Source organism: Podarcis erhardii, assembly GCF_964252035.2.
Source record: "Podarcis erhardii genome assembly, chromosome: 11".
Lineage (NCBI taxonomy): Eukaryota > Metazoa > Chordata > Lepidosauria > Squamata > Lacertidae > Podarcis > Podarcis erhardii.
Window position 1 is genome coordinate 13,511,787 of NC_138501.1, and position 19,210 is coordinate 13,530,996.

Genomic DNA, 19,210 nt, shown 5'->3' on the forward strand with positions numbered 1-19,210 from the left:
TTCACCCTCATTAAAAGGTTCTTTAATTCCTCCTGACTTTCTGCCATCAAGGTTGTGTCATCTGCATATCTGAGGTTGTTGATATTTCTTCCAGCAATCTTAATTCTGGCTTTGAATTCATCCAGCCCAGCCTTTCGCAAGATGAATTCTGCATATAAGTTAAACAAGCAGGGAGACAATATACAGCTTTGTCGTACTCCTTTCCCAATTTTTAACCAGTTGTTCCATATCCAATTCTAACTGTAGCTTCTTGTCCCACATAGAGATTTCTCAGGAGACAGATGAGGTGCCCACTCTTAGGGTTGACATATTTCAAAAAGTAAAAACTAGGACACCCCAAAGGTTGCTGAGGTCTCCTGGGACAGGGCAGGCAGCTGAAGAGCTTGCATCTGTACGTTTTAGAAAGGGAAGCCTGCGAACAGCGACAAGAGCAAGCAATTACCCATTTCTTGGACAAATCCCTTATTAAAGAAAACACTTTTGATCCTGTTGTGTCACTAGGTGGCAGGATCGTAACGCAGATTAAGTTTAGGAAAAAAGCTGTCGAGTGGCTTCTTATCCTATTTCCCCACCTTCCACGAGATGGCAGCAGCAGAACTAAAATGTGCCAATAATGACCTTAAAGGCGGCGGCCCTGGAGGGGAGGAGGGAGCCATGATTTTCATCCCTACTGTCAAACGCACAGAAAGAAGCCCTGTTAAGAAATGCTCTCTATTGGCTGCTTTCCTGGAAACTACAGAACTTTTGCTTTTTGGTCTCCACCCACCAACCTCACTAATGTATACAAATACATTTCCTTTTTCAAACGTTGCTTGCAGTCTACTTTAAAACAAGTGGGTTGGAAGTAGAGAGCTAGATAAGCAGTTATTTTGTGTGTGTGTATGTGTGTGTGTGTGTGTGTGTGTGAGAGAGAGAGAGAGAGAGAGAGAGAGAGAGAGAGAGAGATTAATGCTCCATTGGTCTTGTAAATTCCATGGCACACTTTGCAGTATTTTTATTTTTTTTAGTCTAGCATGGATTGAGACCTAATTTCTACCCTGGCGTCTGAGATAGCAGCGCCATTACTTGCTTAGCACGCTAAGCGTATTATTGAACCGTAAATTATTCTCGAACTCCTTCAGTGTGTGGGTCTGCTCCAGGGTCTGCTATGGAATTCCCATTTCGGTTCCACATTTTTTGCTCCGCTCGCTTTGATATGTCAGAACAGAGTGACAAAACCAAACGCAACACCCCAAGAGGCCCTGATGATACACCCAGAGATAATGGATTTGGAGTGTGATGGGCTCTGTCAACGCTCCCCTTAAAGAATGGTCCCATTGTGCAAACAAAGTCAATTACCCTGACCGTTGTAGTTTTCACACAACACACAAATATGTCAGGGGTCAGTCCCACAGAGGGGAAAAAGGCCGAGTGGCTCTGTGTGTATTCAGAAAACAGATGGACTCTAGTGCAGTTGGAGAATTTCAGATTGTAGACTAAATACCGTATTTTTATGTGTATTAGAAGAGGTTATTTTATTAGAAAATCATGCTAAAACTGTGGGTCGTCTTATACACAGATTTTGGAGAGGTGGGACGGACGATTGTTGGATGCAGCAATGTCCGCTGGCTATTGGCTGCTGCATCAATAGGGTGGGCGATTGGCACTTTATTTTGGCATTTGATTGGCTGTGGCTGTCCTGCAGGTATGCGATTTCTGGCAAACCCCGCCCCCCCCCCGAAGCTCACCAAGTCTGGGCAATCTCCCCCCATTTTCTCAATTTGGAGTCCCGCAAATACACGGGGGCATGTTATACATAGGAAAATACGGTAGTCTTGTTTGTGTGTAGAGGGGAGGTCTTTTAGATGGTCATGCGAATTACTTCAAAAATGTGGTTTCTCATTATTGGGGAGGGGGAACCTCTTGCTAATTCTGCTGAACAATCCTGCAAACAACGTGGGCTGGATCCAGACACATCAAAGAAGTGCTTCAGAAAAATGCGTTGTAACCTTTATAATGAGAAACCGTGTCGGCAAAAACGGAACTCCACAGCGCCATCTGGTGTGCGGTGTTATATTGCCCACGAAACACTTTTTCTTTACCAGTCTAGCTAAGACCTTGGTAACACTGCAAAGCTCATGGCTGTCAACTTTTCCCTTTTCTTCCGAGGAATCCTATTTGGAATAAGGGAATTTCCCTTAAAAAAAGGGAAAAGTTGACAGCTATGAAAGCTGCAGGGCTGACCTATCCCATAGAAAGCAGGGGGCCCTGTGACTCAGTTGCTGTGTGTGCCATTGACCACGGCAGTGAGTGAATGCCCACCTAAGGTTTGCAGGCAAGGTGCTCCTGGGGAGTAATTTTCTGTGGCAGTTGCCATAGAAAAAGACATGGGAGCGGTGTCAGGCACGGCTTTAAGGGAGGAATCCTTTCTGAGAGAGTAATGGAGGAGACTAAAGTGACCTAGGAGACTGAGCCCCAGGGAGCAGAAAAAAGAGGGTTCAAATTGGGAGGGAGAGATTCTCCGAAGTACAGCCCAATTCTTCTTCTCTTATCCTCATGTCAGAAAAACAAAAACAAAGCATGTCTTCATTCCGCTTGAACCCAGGGCTAGAAGGAGCTGCAGGAAAGGAATTTGAGTCATGTGTGCAATAACTCTTGCATGTGGCTCCCCGCATCACACCTGCACCAGGCCTCGTGTTAAAACTTCTGGGTGACCCTGAAAAGCTGATCACAGCTACTCTCGTCCTGCTCTCTCCCCCTGACCTGGTAGCAGAGCTGCTGTGGCTGGGCGCATCTCACTACGACCGAAAAGGGCTGTTCTCTGCCACTGGGTCAGATGTGACCAGGTGCAGTGGCGTCACAATGGGGGGGGGGGAATACGCCCCAGGTGGGATGTCTGCGGGGGTAACAAGAAAGCACCCCGCGGGGGCACGAGCAGCCATCGCGCCACCGCAACCGCATGTGGAGGATCCTCCGTTTGTGGTAGAGGATCGCAGCACTGGCGGCAAACCGCTATGTACAGCGCATATACGGCGTCACACACATGCACTGTACGGAGCAATGCCACACATGCGCTGTACATAGCAGTTTGCCACCGGCGCAGCTCCAGCGCCGTACAGACGGTGTCGGGATCCCTCAGTCGCCGCTACAACCACAAACAGAGGGATCCGTACAGTGCTGGAGCGCCGACAAACCGCTATGTACAGCGCACGTGTGGTGTTGCTACGTAGGGTGCACATGTGCCCTATGTAGCAAGGCCCCACCCCGGGTGTCACAGGACTTTTGTTCACCCCAACCAGGCGGGGGAGCTGCTGCTGAGGAGGGTGGGTGCCAGCGTGGCCGCCCACTCTCCTCCTGGTTTCCTCCCCCAGGGCGGGCCTGACTCTGGGGCTTGTGCGGCCAGGCACAAGCACAGCAGCTTAGGCACAACTCCTTGTGCGGAGCCAGGCCTTGGTTGAAGGAGCCTGCTGTGGGGGTGCCTGTTTGCGCCCCCTCTCCAAATTGCATCTGGGGCCACGTCCACCTCCCCACATCTCTGGGTTTTTAAGCAGAGGTTGGATGGCCGTCTGTCACAGAGATTCCTGCATTTCAAGGGGTTGGGGTCCCTTCCAACTTTACAATTCTGTGGTTCCTCACTTACGGTACTATTTACATAGCTGTCAAGTGTCCCTTATTTGAAGGGACAGTCCCTTATTCCAGCGCCATGTCCCGCTGCTGTCCCTTATTGATGGATGTCCCTTAAATGTCCCTTAAATGATGTCCCTTAAATTTCAAAGGAAGCAGCTCCTCTCCCCCCATCCCTGCTGGCCAGGGAGGAGGGAGGCTCCAACTGTGTTGCTTGGCTGTGTTGCTCACCCAATAAGAAGCCTAAGAACGACTGGGGGGGTGGAGCTTGCATGCCTTGTGTGTGGCTAGTTAATGCAAGCTGAGGGGTTTTTTGAATGCTGGATGCCATTTTGTTGCACGTGCTGCTGCAAACTTTGCAGTGCAAAGCCAGGCCGGGGAGCCATCTTAAGCTGAGGCTGCATAGGCCTTGTGGTGCATGTGATTCAGATTCTATTCAGTTGAACCTCTGGTTACAAAGTTGGTTGGACAGTGTTCTCGAAGCTACCAGCATGAGTTTGACCAGACTGCAGGAGGACAGGAAGACTGGAGTGCCTGGAACAGGTGAGGCTGCAGGTCCCTTATTTTGGCTGCTGGTCCCTTATTTTCAAATCTGTAAGTTGACAGCTATGACTATTTACCCTAGGGCTGGCCATTTCCCAAGTTAGCTAAAGATGGAGTCTCCATATAGAGAGGAAACATGGCTCTGAATTCTATTTGTTGAGGAGCAAAATTATAGGTGGGCTGTTATGCTGGTGGAGTTGGGCACTGTGGAAAACTGTAGTAGAAATGACTCTGATCTGATGCCTGACAGAGGTTATTGGCAGGGCCAGAATTAGGTTTCATGAGGCCCTAAGCTACTGAAGGTAATGGGGCCCTTTATATGTCCAGCTGTCCTTTGTCAACAACAAATTGTCACTTTTTTTTTTGCATTGAATATATGCTATATGGTAACTTATGGACCTAATAGTTATGTAGGTTTTATTTTATTTTGTTTTTTATCTTATATTTTGGAAATGTACATCCAGGATTCTTCCCTTTAATTTTTTTTGGGGGGGCCCCAAGAGAGTGGGGTGCTAAAGCTTGTTTAAAGGTAAAGGTAAAGGTAAAGGTACCCCTGCCCGTACGGGCCAGTCGTGTCCGACTCTGGGTTGCGTGCTCATCTCGCTTAAGAGGCCGGGAGCCAGCGCTGTCTGCAGACACTTCCGGGTCACGTGGCCAGCGTGATGAAGCTGCTCTGGCGAGCCGGCACCAGCACAGCGCACGGAAACGCCATTACCTTCCCGCTATAAAGCGGTACCTATTTATCTACTTGCACTTTGATGTTCTTTCGAACTGCTAGGTGGGCAGGAGCTGGGACCGAACGACGGGAGCTCACCCCGCCGCGGGGATTTGAACCGCTGACCATACAATCGGCAAGTCCTAGGCACTGAGGTTTTACCCACAGCGCCACCCGCGTCCCTAAAGCTTGTTTAGCTTATACGTAAATCCCGCAGTGGTTGTTGGACTACACCTTCCATAAGCACCAGCCAGCATGATGATCCCATCAGAGAGATTGGCATTTCTAGTCCAGAATATATGGAGGGCACCATGTTGGCTACCCTTGCCTTAGAGGCACAAGATAGATTGGATTCTGCTGGCTCTATTCAGAGTTACCACTGAGGAGACTGAATCAATCGATGACCTGCTTGCCTTTGACAGATTCAGTACAGAAGGTTTTCCCTCAGGGTATAATTTAAAAGTCATCACATTTAAGAGGTACCTTGCTGTTGATTTCAAAAATGGATTGCAATGCTGGAATCACTGTGGCTTTTGAAAGACAACCAACTACGCTGTGTGATGTTTTTAGCCCTTTGATGAAAACAAAACTACAGATTGCAGTTTCCAGTAAAAAAAATTTTTTTAAAGGAAAGCATTGTCCAGAAACTTTTATTGGCTGAATTTGGCTGTATCAGGTAAACAGAACACAAACTGTCACCGTTGTTATGATGACGCAAACCAGCGATGTCAGAAGCAGCGCAATGAGGCAACATCGCGAGTGTTTCCTTTCTCTCTCCTTCTTTTTCAGCAGGGTGTCATATCCTGGTGTGTAAATATCTTCCAACCAGTACTGCAGATCGTTTGGGTTTTCCTGTAAGAAAAATGACTGGGTTCTTTCTTGTGCATAGACAATAAACAACAACAACAACAACAACAACAACAACAACAACAACAACAACAACAACAACAACATGCAGTTGAATATATTTTGGCTGCCACCAAAAAATGAACTATGGCCACCCCAGATATGTCCAAGGGTCCAACCTGCAACAGTTCAGACCAGGGGTCAGCAAACTTTTTCAGCAGGGGGCTGGTCCACTGTCTCTCAGACCTTGTGGGGGGCCGGATTTTTTTTGGGGGGGGGGAATGAACGAATTCCACTTAGTAGCATGAGGGCTAGATGGGGGGTGGGCACCTTCATACCTAAAAAGGTGCACAGCCGACTCAGTGTGATTGACCAGTTTACATACTTGTGAAACTTTAGAATTCTGTCTTTGACATGGAAGCTTAATGGAGCAACAATAAACAATTTAGAAAGAAGGAAAACACAATCTGCTTTGCATCCTGGCTTTTCGTGCTGTCGATAGAAACTTACTCCATTCACAGAACGACCCCTCCCATAAGTGCAACTTTCCTTCCATGAATGGAAGCGCTTTCCCATTCACAGAGCCAAAATTTAGGATCTGGGCTTCTGCAAGCAGTCCCAAAGCTTAGTGCTCCCTTTGCTCTGCGCGGTACCCAATTTCCCCAGTATCTTAAATGTCCAGTATCTCAGGCACAAATAAAACAGTGTAGTTCTGGGGTTGCCAGCCTTTTGGGGCCCATGCTTATATTTGCAAACCAGAGAAAGTGTTGCTGGCATTACCCCAACCTATTGACTTGGCTGAAACAGAATGTTTCTTTCATGTCTAATTTCAGCTGGGGGATAGGACATGTGTGAATCGGGGAAGGTCTCTATGGGTGTCTATGGGCATCACATTACCGACCCCAGTATATTTTTTTTGTGGGGGCAGATGCGATTTTGCGGAACTGTACCTTTAGATAGTGAGCCAGGCTAGAGTTTAAGGAATGTCTGTCGTAGTCTTCGACAGTCCAGGATGGGTATTTTTTCCCTTCCTTCCAGCTGTCATCAGGGAAGACATCACTGTAAAGAGGATTTCTTTTGATGGTTGATTTCAAGGTGATTGGTGTAATGTGTTTTCCAAGAGCTTTATCTATCGCTGCAGGATGGGGCTCACTCACTTCCACGACAGGCTGCTCACGTAAATTTTTCTTTTCTCTCTGGAAGAGACACATTCGAAAAGGATGAAGGCTGTCATCAACATTTACCTAAGAGCATATTATTTCACAGACTTCCTCTGGAGCTTAACAAAGCCCTTTACAGTAATCATCAGCTAATCCTCCTAGCTTTGAAAATCTTCTATTGAGAGGAACAGTCATCTTTGTTCTTGTAATATGGTCAAATTACTATAAGAATCTGAAAAGTTCTTTAACAACCTGGTCACAAGAAAGGCTTGACTAAGATTCAACGATTATTCATGGAATTCAGATATAGATGAATACAAAGCAACTTGATGCCAAAACACATTATTTTAAAGCAGCAATTTACCTACATATGCAACCAAAGCTGACACCAGGCAGGAATATTTCCTTATTCATCATCACCAAAGCGAGAGAGTTCCTATTACTTTTCACCCTGGAAGTGGAATGCCAATTCAAAGTTCCCAGTTCAAAACCCCAAACTTTAGCCAGGTATCATTAATTTCACAAAAGACAATGATTATTACACATTAATAAGTTGAATTACAGGTTTCCTCCAGACTATCAGCATTTTGCAGCAGAAATTCAAGCTCATGCCAGGAATTTAGCTTTGCACAGTTAAAGAATATTAAAGCATATTATTGTCCTAGAACACTGAATCTGCTTAAACAAACAGACAAACTTCATATTTTCTTTCTTTTTTGTGGTTAGGAAAGTGGTGAGGAAATGTGCTGAAAAGTGTGGACTGAACAAATGACAGATATGAACCCCAGATAAATGGGATATGACCAGATAAATACCCCACAAGCAACTCAGAAATATGGCTGCATGTTCATTGCTGTGCAACCTCCCAGCATAAAAATAAGAACAAATGCTCCATTAACACTAAGCATGTTCACACACACACACAAAAAAACACTTTGTGCAAAGCAGAGCAGAATGAATGCTTAATTAACAGGTCGCATGAAGTAGCCTGTAGATTGAGAAGATACTTTTGGATTTATTATTTTTTTGCCAGTGTGAAAGAGGGAAGCAACCAACAGAACGAGCCCAAAGGGAGCAGGGTGGGGGGCAATGGTTGATTCAGCCGGCCAAGTGATGAGCTGACTGCCTCAGTTGCTCTGTCTCCCTTGTCCTCTCAGTTGTGGCATAAGAGGGCGGGAGGTGAATCTGCTGTCTGATGCCCCCATCTTCAAGAGAGGTTGAAACGTCCCTGTCAGGACCACTTACTGCTTTTGCCTACCCTTTTTTTATGAGAGGTTGGCACACTGTTTCAGCTGGCATGCTTTTCTGCTCTGAAGGAATTTCCGCCCTCCCTTCCCCACAGGTGGGCGGGGTTTGCGGCACCGAGCGACGGCTCACCTGGGCGGGTGCCTCCCACCTTCTTGGGCTGGCCTTTGACCCGCCCTCGGCCAGGGAGGACAATGGACGGCCTGCCGGGGGTGGGGCTAAGGCCAAAGAAAAGAGGCTGACCCCTTTGTCCAAGCCTCTTTCAGTTTTCTTCCTTCCAGGCATGTAGGTCAAACTCCCAGGACGAGAGTTTACTACCCACTTTTCGTACTCGGTGAAGGATGCAAATTTCTCTCATTATTTGTTCATAGTACTACACCTTGGTGCTAATTAGGCAGTACTTAATTAATAGATACCACGAGCCTAATTTTACTTTTTATAATATTTTTGCTTTAAAAATTCAACATAAAATCCAAAAATCAACCTAGTTTACAAAACATAATAAATTTAAAAAAGGAAAAAGGAGAGAAAGAGAGATAAAATAACTGTAGGGCCCTTTACTATATTCATATCATATATACATATCCAATCATTTATCTACACACAGAGTAGACCTTCCCATCTCCCACCTAAGCCTACTTCTTCTCCTGGTATCTCAGTCTGGGAGACCTTTTTCTACCCTGTCTTTCATGCAGGGATCCCGCTCTGCCCACTGTCCCCTTCCTGTGTATGCCATCCTCAGTCCGAAGTATTTGCACAGCTTCGAAAAGCTTTTACAGAGCTACGACTAAATACAATAAGCTCTGCTTATAGAGATGGGAGACACAGAGGCATACCAAAAAACGAACGTGTTTGCATTAGGGGATGTTCTGAAGTAGAGGACCTTGTGCATTATATCTTGCACTGTGCGTTATATAATGATGCAAGAAAAAGATTTTTGGTACCTATAATGACAGGGTCCCCTGACCAGAACCCCCTTGACATGATGTTATATCTCCTTGCAGACACAGATAAGTATGTGACCTGGCGGGTAGCACTTTTTGCAACTGCTGCTAGGAAAATTAGAGCAAATTATATAGCCAAGGTAGCCATTAACTGTAAAGGAGATGAATTTATTTGATCCCATCTATCTATCTCAGGCTATGCTCTATCTTTGTCACGAAACTCTGAGTATAAATTGCACACTGTATTAATTGATACTGTTTTTAACATTAGTGACCATGTGATGATTTTAGCTTATGAATTTTGTTGTTTAATGTTTTTATTTGTACATTGGGGTACTTTTATAGCTTTGTCTAGAGTACGTAATGTTTTAATAATACAAATGTTTTTAGTCTTTTTTTACCAATTCAGTACATTTTCTTTTAATTGTCAAATAATTCTGTGTACATTGCGGCAGCCTTTGGCTATGTGTAATAAAACTGACTGAGACTGAGACCGTCCGAAGTAAATATATTTCTTTATACAGTGGTGCCTCGCAAGACAAAATTAATCCGTTCCGTGAGGCTCTTCGTATAGCGGTTTTTTCGTCTTGCGAAGCAAGCCCATTGACAGCTTAGCGGATTAGCGCTATTAGCGGTTTAGTGGCTTTTAGCGGATCAGCTGATAAGCGGCTTAGGGCTTAGAAAAGGGGGGGGGAGGGAAAAACCCCCGCAGGAACTCACAAGACATTTTCGTCTTGCGAAGCAAGCCCATAGGGAAATTCGTTTTGCAAAGCGCCTCCAAAACGGAAAACCCTTTCGTCTAGCGGGTTTTCCGTCTTGCGAGGCGTTCGTCTGTATTTGGAAGCCATTTCTCTCTCTCTCTCTCTCTCTCTCTCTCTCTCTCTATCTCTCTCTCCTGCTCCTGCAAGGGTCAATATTTTCATAAGGAACAAACAATAATTGGACCAAGTACATATTCCCAGCTGGGAGTTTGCATCAAACAATTGTTGCTGTTGGTGATACTGGCACAGATGCATCTTGAAGTGGGAAAACTGACTGATCTGGATTCTGATAGATTTCTGGTCGAAGCACCTAGAGTAGAAAGCACCTTTTCCTCTTTCCTACGTGTAAACTCACAGAATGTTGACTTCCTGACAAGGTTCACGGTTTCCAAGCAGAAGCCACGACCGTGAACTGCGATCCTGTGCCACCATGCATCAGGCAAACCCCTCATTCCCTTTCCCCTTGCTTCAAAAGCAGAAAACAAAATCAGTTGTGGATTTTCCCAGGCTCAAGTCATGGTTTGAAAAGCAAGACGTGCAGGAAAAGGATGCTTCTTCCAACAAGCAGCGTCTCTCAGAGCCAATCAGATGAAGAAGCGAGGGAGCCAATCATGGGAAGAATAAACTAGACTATCTGGGAAGATACCTGCGTACCAGATGGAATTCTGATTGCTCACCATTAAAGGTTGCAGGTACACACACCATGCTTGCAAAGCAGAGAAAAAGATGTAATCAAATGCGAAATAATTGCTGTCTGTTTTCGGATTGCAGCCAGAGAGATTGCAAGGAAATCATTATAAGAAACCCTGTGCAGGAGGATTCTGGCATTCACACCCCTTTCACATGCCTAAGTTGCCAAGTCTGTTTTAGAGCTCTAAAATTATCCTCGGCTACTGCTAGGGAGTGAATCGATCTGCAGTGCCCGCCAGCTGCAGTTTTAGCTCCCGTCAGTTTCCATATGCCATTTCTGAGCCCTGACATATCCTCAGATCAGATTATTTTGCGTGTCTTTTGTGAATCGTAGTTTGCCCCCTCGAGCTTTCATGAGCCTAATTGAAATGGCACCACCGCAATAGCTTATCGTGTGTGTGTGCCGTCAGTTCATCACCCTATTATGTATTTAAAGTTCTTCAGAGATGCTAATGGTGTCTCAGGCTTGTGAACTGGATGTGGAAAAGAAGGGCTATTTTACTACTAGTGCTATTAGGGTGGGGTGGGAGATGGATGTGGAAAAAGGCATAAAAATAATGTGATCTGAGTGTGATGGTTATTTTAAAAAGTGTTGGGGGGAAAGAAGAAAATCAGATATAAGAATGCACAGTGGTACCTCGGGTTACATACGCTTCAGGTTACAGACTCCGCTAACCCAGAAATAATACCTCAGGTTAAGAACTTTGCTTCAGGATGAGAACAGAAACTGTGCTCCGATGGTGCGGCAGCAGTGGGAGGCCCCATTAGCTAAAGTGGTGCTTCAGGTTAAGAACAGTTTCAGGTTAAGAACGGACCTCTGGAACGAATTAAGTAAGTAACCAGAGGTACCACTGTACTCTTAAGAGACAATGTGCCGTGGTGTTAGTACACTCTTAGGTCACAGATGTGCTTCCACATACTACTGGGGATGGCCATTAGAGGGATCATTTATTCAGTGACAGATCTCATGTTGTGCACACAAAAGGGCCCCGGTGCAATCCTTGTCATCTCAGGTAGCAGGTAATAGGAAGACCCCTGGGTCCTGAGAGCCTTGAATACTAGTAGCAGTTAGAATAGACAGTAAGGCTGGGCTATATATTGATATATCATCGAAAACCACTGTGAAGACCATATCGTGATATGGGTTTCATATTTATTGACCTGGCAATATATTGCGAATCATGTGTGTGCTATGCAAAAATCACAATGTGGGATAAACCTTGAAGCCAGCCACTGCTTCTCTCCATTCCTGCAACCCGTTAACTCCACCAGCTCAAGTCTCCCCTGCCTTCTGCAGGGGGATGTGAATCATGAGCAGGCACCAGAAAAAATCAGAATGCAGGAAAAACTGTGAACCCAGCCAATGCCTCTATGTAGATCCATCCTTATTTCAGACATTGTGATATATATATTGCAATGTTGAGCTGGTGATCTATCACTATGTTGAAAACCAGGTGTTGTCCAGCTCAAATGGACAGTGCTGAGTTAGAGAGACAATTGGCCTGATCTGTATAAGGCATCGCCCTGTTAAAGAGAAGTAGCCACAGTGGTGCCTGGCAGATGATATTGGATTACAATTCCCATTATCCTGGACTACAGACCATTCTGTCCAGAGCTGATGGAAGTTGGAGTCCAACCACGTCTGAAGAGAATTACCGTATTTTTTGCTCTATAGGACACACTTTTCCCCCTCCAAAAATTAAGGGAAAATGTGTGTGCGTCCTATGGAGCGAATGCAGGCTCCTTGGCTTCAGCGATAGCAATGCGAAGCCTCCGAAGCGCAGAGGGAGATCTCCCCCTGTGCTCCGGAGGCTTCGTGTTGCTTTTGCTGAAACCGCCTGAAGCCCCCAGAGCGCAGCGGGAACTCCCCCTGTGCTCCGGGGGCTTCAGGCAGCTATCCGCAAGCCTTCAGAGCACAGCAGGAGTTCCCGCTGTGCTCCAAAGGCTTGCGGATAGCCGCCTGAAGCCTGGAGAGTGAGAGCGGTCGGTGCACACCGATCCCTCTTGCTCTCCAGGCTTCGCTTCGCTGGAGAGGCGCTGCACAGTTTTTCCTCTCTGGTCAGCACCCCTTCAGCGAAGTGGGAGGAGAAATTGAAGGGGCTCCATTTCTCCTGCCGCTTTGCTGAAGGGGCGCTGAGCAGAGAGGGGGAGAATTTTTTTCCCCTGTTCTCCCCCTCCTATGGTCCGGTGCGTCCTATGGTCCGGTGCATCCTATAGAGCGAAAAATACGGTACATTGGCTGCCCCCTAACACGATGAATTAGTGCCGGAGTTTGAAATTTCTTGTGGAATTGTGAGAGCAATTGTTAGAAGAACGAAACTTTTTCGTAGGGGCCATGGACAGCATCTGGCGATGCAGGAATGTCTGACCTTCTGTGACCTTCCAAAAGCATCTGGCTGGCTGCAGTTAGAAGCAGAACACTGGCTTGCATGGAGATGATTCAGCAGGGCAGGTCTTGTCTTCAAAGATGTCAATTAGTTTCAGTTCAGCCACTTTTGGGGGGTGAGTAGGTCACATTCAGTAATGGGTTTTCTCCCCCATTGGTCCTTACTGATCAGCTGCATGGTGGTGTCTGAGAACTTTGATGCATCCAGATCTCATTTTTTATCATCACCATGAGCAACGTTGTTCAAGTATTCGCACTTTGTAGAGTGGCTTAGGCAACTGCACCTCCAAGCACATGTGGACCAAAAGCAAAGACAGATCAGAAAGAAGTATAATTGCCCCCCCCCAGGCCATGTGACTTGGTCCACAGGCTGTAAAACTGGCTGGTGTGTCCAAGCGTAAGTGGAAGCATTGCAAGAAGATGGGCATTGAAGTCAGTCCTCGCTGCGACTACTACAGAGGTTAAATCTAGGGAGGGAGGAAGCTTACGACTTTATTTGCATCATAAAAGCCTCCACATGGAATTCTGATTGCTTACCATTAAAGGGAAAGCCTGCAGGAAATTGTTTTTTGGAACCTGAGGATCAGACAACCTCTAGCCAACTCATGTCTGCTTTTTGCAGTTCACACACAACCCTCTTACATCCTGATGCTACAAATTTTCCTGGAAGTTCGTGTGTTTAATTTGGCTTTCTAAAGTCTATATTTGATGGGTAATTCAGTTGCCCTAGTTGGTTCATGCCAGTCTGCGTGGTATGGCTCAATGTGCTCTCTTACTGTAGGGATAACCTACAGGAAAATCTACTGTAATGAATATATAAGCAACACACCCAACTGCTAGGTAGTGCTGTACCATAAGTTTAGTGCTTTACTTAAGTCTTGTCTTCTTCTTGTGGCAAAGGACTTGTTTGGTATTGTAACAAACTAGTATTTCCAAATGCCCCAGGTTAATCACATGCTATTCCATCCCTGGGCATAGAATACCCTCCAATATTTCTCCTATGAAAATAGGGATATCCTATTCAATCATCCAGTTACAGATAGGTAGCCGTGTTGGTCTGCCATAGTCAAAACAAAACAAATTCCTTCCAGTAGCACCTTAAAGACCAACTAAGTCAGTTCTTGGTATGAGCTTTCGTGTGCATGCACACTTCTTCAGATACACTGAAGAAGTGTGCATGCACACGAAAGCTCATACCAAGAACTGACTTAGTTGGTCTTTAAGGTGCTACTGGAAGGAATTTGTTTTGTTTTGACTATTCAATCATCATTTTATTTATACCCCATCCATCTGCCCCAGCCACTGTTCCAACATACATAAGAATACAATAAAACATTAAGCATTTAAAAAAACCTTCCTTATAAGGCGCTGCCTTCAGATGTCTTCTAAAGGTTGTAGAGTTACTTATCTCCTTGGTTTGGATGAGTCACATAACTCCATCCCCTCCTCTATTTCTCCAATGAAAATAGGGATGTCATAAGGAAAAATGGGACATTCTGGGATCAAATCAGGAACTGGGGTGGCTTCTGTAAATCCAGGAGTGTCTGTGGAAAATGGGGACACTTGGAGGGTTTGAATAGCCTAGACTAGAGGCACAAAGGTCAGGTTCTAGGATTTTTTTGTGGCTGCTTGCCAGGAAAGAGCCTGAACATCACATCTCTTAAGATTAATCTGCAGCCATGGTCTTATTAGTAAGAGTCTCACACCCTCCAATTGCAATGCTATTGTGGTGTGGAGCTGGGCACAAGTTCAGTTTGAGCTTGGAATTTGTTGGGTGGCCATAGGTAAAATGACTAGCTTTCGGGTTCAGTTTGCCACCTGCAGCATGATAATGAGACAGGTTTGCTTCCTATGGGTTTCATGTGGATGAACAAAGGGTGTATAATTTGTTTAGGGGAAAGAGAAGGTTAATTGTAGTCATTCCACCTAGTGGCCATATGTTCTGAAGCACCAAACAGCTAATTGTCAGGCTTTTTGGTGTTTCTAACAGGCATCCTTGTGCACAAGCCCAGCTGCTGCCGCACGTGTGTAGTTGGATCGGGGCCAGGGAGTCTAAGTGTGTGGTTTAGCAAAGAAAAGGAAGACTGCTCTCTCTTTCATGGAGCAAACATTTTCATTGCAAAGGCCAAACAGGCTTGGGCAGGTTTTACCTTCCATTATCTGAAATTAGATGAGAGGGGAGGAAATAGACTCCCCCAAAGCAGATTTTTTTAAAAGTCAAAAGATAGACTATTGGTCTGAAACCCGAGTTACCTGCCATGGCGGCCTCAGAATCTGGTGGAAAATAAATGAAAACACTTTTAGGCAAAGGAAAGCACTTTCAGAAGCACAGGGGGGCACATTAATCTGAATGATCTCTCGGTAAAGGTCGTGACAATCTCACAAACACAGCACGGAGGCAGTGAGTCCTAAGAAGCAAGTGTTTGTTAAAATAAAATGAATTCCAGGGCTGGGAATTTAGGTGGCTTTCAGGGTTTAATGACTTCAGGAACCCGGAGGTCACTCACATCTCTTCTGAAAAGGAACACGAAACCCCCTCTCCTATTCCGGTCTTAACTAACCCTTAACCTCATTAGGCCTTTCATCCTAAAACAAAACATGCTATTCATCAAGCATTCATTCTACACAGTGCGTACATCATGTTTATTTTGATATCTGGAACACGTAAGACATATGCACTTTCTCCTTATTTTTTGATCGTTAAAACAAGGGGGGGGGCGTTAACAATTAAGGCGGCAATCTCAAACGTAATTATTTTCAAGTAAAACTTGCTGAAATCAGTCAGACTTATTCCTAAATTAGCATGGATAAGATCAGGCTATAAGTTTGGACCTATTAAGGAATGTGTTTCTGTTTAATTTTACATTTCAATAAGACATTCTCCCAGAAAGCTCTCTGAAGGTTTAAAATATAGGGTTTCTTTTAATGCCCCACATATCTCTCTCTCTCTCTCTCTCTCTCTCTCTCTCTCTCTCTCTCTCTCTCTCTCTGCCAGGTTGGACCAAACTTCTTCTTCTTCTTCTTTTAAAAGGGAATCTCCTCTAAGCCGTGACAGAGAAACCTGAGAGTTTTTATTGATCTGCATTATGAGGTACCAAACACATACACTGGGAAGGGAGAGAAATCCAAATTCTTTAGTGTAACAGTTGCTGCAAATCAAATTTTATTAAAGGGTTGTGCAAACCAAGGGTGTGTGGTTGCTGTGGGGAAAGCATTTAAAGTCTCTTCTAGATGGCCATGCGCAGGATTCGGCACATTGGCAAGTGCTTGAAAAACAGCACTAAACAGTGAATGCTGCTGAAGGCTAAATGTTGGTGAATGTGCACACTTGGCTTACTGTGGACACACATCAACGTCTTCAGCAGCCATCACGAGCTGTGTGGCAATAAGTCTCAAGTCCTGTGCTCAGAAGTGAGGGTCCCTATACATGTGTCCCAAGTGTTCTTGTGACACAAGTGAGATAAGCTGAGCTAGTGTTTAAAGAACATATGTTCTATCCAGTGCTGGATTTACGTATAAGCTAAACAAGCTACAGTGGTACCTCGGGTTAAGTACTTAATTCGTTCCGGAGGTCCGTTCTTAACCTGAAACTGTTCTTAACCTGAAGCACCACTCTAGCTAATGGGGCCTCCTGCCGCCGCCACGCCGCCAGAGCAAGATTTCTGTTCTCGCCCTGAAGCAAAGTTTTTAACCTGAGGTACTATTTCTGGGTTAGCGGACTCTGTAACCTGAAGCGTATGTAACGTGAAGCATCTGTAACCCAAGGTACCACTGTATAGCTTAGGGCCCCACTCTCTTGGGGGCCTAAAAAAAAATTAAAGGAAAAAACTGGATGTACATTTCCAAAATATAAGGTAAAAAAACAAACTAAAATCTGCTTACGGCAACAGTGTTTTGTGTGGTGTAGGCTCCTTAGATGTAAGTAATGGGCCCCGTCTGCTAGTCTGCTCCCTAAAATATCACTGGTTTTCTCATTTCTGTATATAGGGTGCCTACATTCTGCATGGACTGGTGGCATGGCAACATGTGCAAATGGCTTTAGATACCTACTAGGTCCAGAAATTACCATATAGCATATTTTCAACACACACACACACACACACACACTCAAAAGTGACAATTTGTTGACAAAGGACAGCTGGACATATAAAGGGCCCCATTACCTTCAGTAGCTTAGGGCCTCATCAAACCTAAATCCAGCCCTGGTTCTTTCCCACACAGCATCTCTGTCACAACCTTCATAATTGAAGGTTCCTTCCAGATGCTTCTTTTGTGGGTGAGATTCAACGGCATACCAGTAAATTCAAGTTGCATAACACATTTGCATGCCTGCCTGCCCCCAATTGGATTTTTGGCTATAGGAAAAGTGATGGGGAGCTGCACCGGAGAAGGTTAGGGTAAGAATTGTTTGACGTGACATTGTATGAGCTCCCTGCAAACCAACAAGATGAATGCTCAATAATCTGCCAGTATTCTATAACCTCCTTGCAAATTTGTGCAAGTAATTCAGGATGAATGCTCGATAAACAGCATATAGGGAAGAGACCAGAGAGGACTGGTGATTGTTTTGAAGTGGTACCAACTGATCAGTGGTTGCTAGCTTTCATTTTAAAGTGTATTCCCTCGCCCCTCAGATTTGCCTCCTTTAGGTTTGGTTTGACTGTGAAGCCCTCCAGTTTAATGCCATACGACAATATCTACCAAAAACATGTGACGATCATGCCAGCAAAAATGAATTTAAAATATCAAGCCACATAAGTCTAAAGCACAGGAGCTAAGCTAAGTCAGGGATGTTCCCAAGATGGGATATAAGGTTTCACAGTCCAGTGAAGTTCTCTGTAAAAGGTACAACACACTATTGAATTAGTAGAGGTGAATCTGCGGCTCTAGCTACTTACCTGCGAATAGACTCTGTTGTGCCATTGCTGTTGCCCAGTAAAATGTGTGTCTGGAAAATTTGCTAGCCAGGTTTGTAAAAAGACAGAGGTTTTTGCTAAGGATTTCACGTCTAGCTGCAGGAATTTGTCGGGGTGGTTGTTGTTTGGCAGTGCAGAGAGATCCATGTTTCTCTGTTACATATTGGTGAAAGCCCGTTTCTCTACCCTGAAGCAGCTCCCAACTTCTTCTATAATTAATTAAGTGAACGAGGATATTGCCTTTCTCCTACCTGAAACTGTAGCTGACTGGTGTCAGGCAGATACATTTCCTATTGTCTGCACATGAAAACGAGCAACATGGCTGCTCCCTTTAAAGCAGCCTTTCTCAACGCGTAAGGAAACATCGGCTAATCCTTTAAAGCAGCAGTTCTCAACCTGTGGGTCCCCAGATGTTGTTGAACTACAACTACACCCCTACCTAGCAAGGCCAGAGCTCAGGGATGATGGGAGTTGTAGTCCAACAACATCTGGGGACCCACAGGTTGAGAACTGCTGCTTTAAAGGATTAGCCGATGTTTCCAAGAGCTGGTCTGAAGTGAAAGGAAAGCTCTAAACGTGATGATCAGTTACCGGATGCCCGGGATGAGTGCAGCAAAAGTTGCAGAAGTAGCAATTTCTGCAGCAAGTAGGCATAAAAATGACACCAGAGCTTACAATGTAAAATGTAGCTTAAAAAACCCAATCCCAACTTTATTGCTACGGCAGCATTTCAGATGTCTATTGAAAACACTCTTGACTGTCACAAGATAATCACTGGCATGAAATACAGCACTGCACATTGTGGTAAAGGTAAAGGGACCCCTGACCATTAGGTCCAGTTGTGACCAACTCTGGGGTTGCGGTGCTCATCTCGCTTTATTGGCCGAGGGAGCCAGCATACAGCTTCCGGGGTCATGTGGCCAGCATGACTGAGCCGCTTCTGGCGAACCAGAGCAGCGTACAGAAACATCGTTTACCTTCCCGCCGAGTGGTACCTATTTATCTACTTGCACTTTGACGTGCTTTTGAACTACTAGGTTGGCAGGAGCAGGGACTGAGCAATGGGAGCTCACCCCGTCGCGGGAATTCGAACCGCCGACCTTCTGATCGGCAAGTCCTAGGCTCTGTGGTATAATCTACAGCGCCACCCGTGTCCCTGCACATTGTGGTAGAAAGACCTTAATATCCCACATACACTTATGAAGTCTGAGCTGGCACGGTGATGGATCAGAAAAGAAATTGTGTAGTGGACAACTTGCTAAAAATGCAGCCTGACCGAGTGTCTGGCAGTGAAAGTGGTTACATTCCACAGAAATAAAACAGGACTTAAAACCTCCCCCCTTTGCAGGGAACAGGAACTGACGAATAAATAGCAATTTAAAATTTATCCTCATAATATTT

At 45.2% G+C, this 19,210-nt stretch overlaps 1 protein-coding gene across 1 annotated transcript; it reads right to left on the reverse strand.

Annotated features, from left to right (window-relative positions):
- Nucleotides 1–5,532: 5,532 nt before the first annotated feature.
- On the reverse strand, nucleotides 5,533–18,081 carry MINAR2 (membrane integral NOTCH2 associated receptor 2). The gene is made up of 3 exons (XM_081880607.1): nucleotides 17,792–18,081; nucleotides 6,658–6,903; nucleotides 5,533–5,713 (listed from the first exon to the last, which is right to left on the reverse strand). Exons 1-3 carry the CDS (start codon nucleotides 17,954–17,956, stop codon nucleotides 5,534–5,536), a joined length of 591 nt encoding a protein of 196 aa, XP_081736733.1. The 5' UTR covers nucleotides 17,957–18,081; the 3' UTR covers nucleotide 5,533.
- Nucleotides 18,082–19,210: the final 1,129 nt, after the last annotated feature.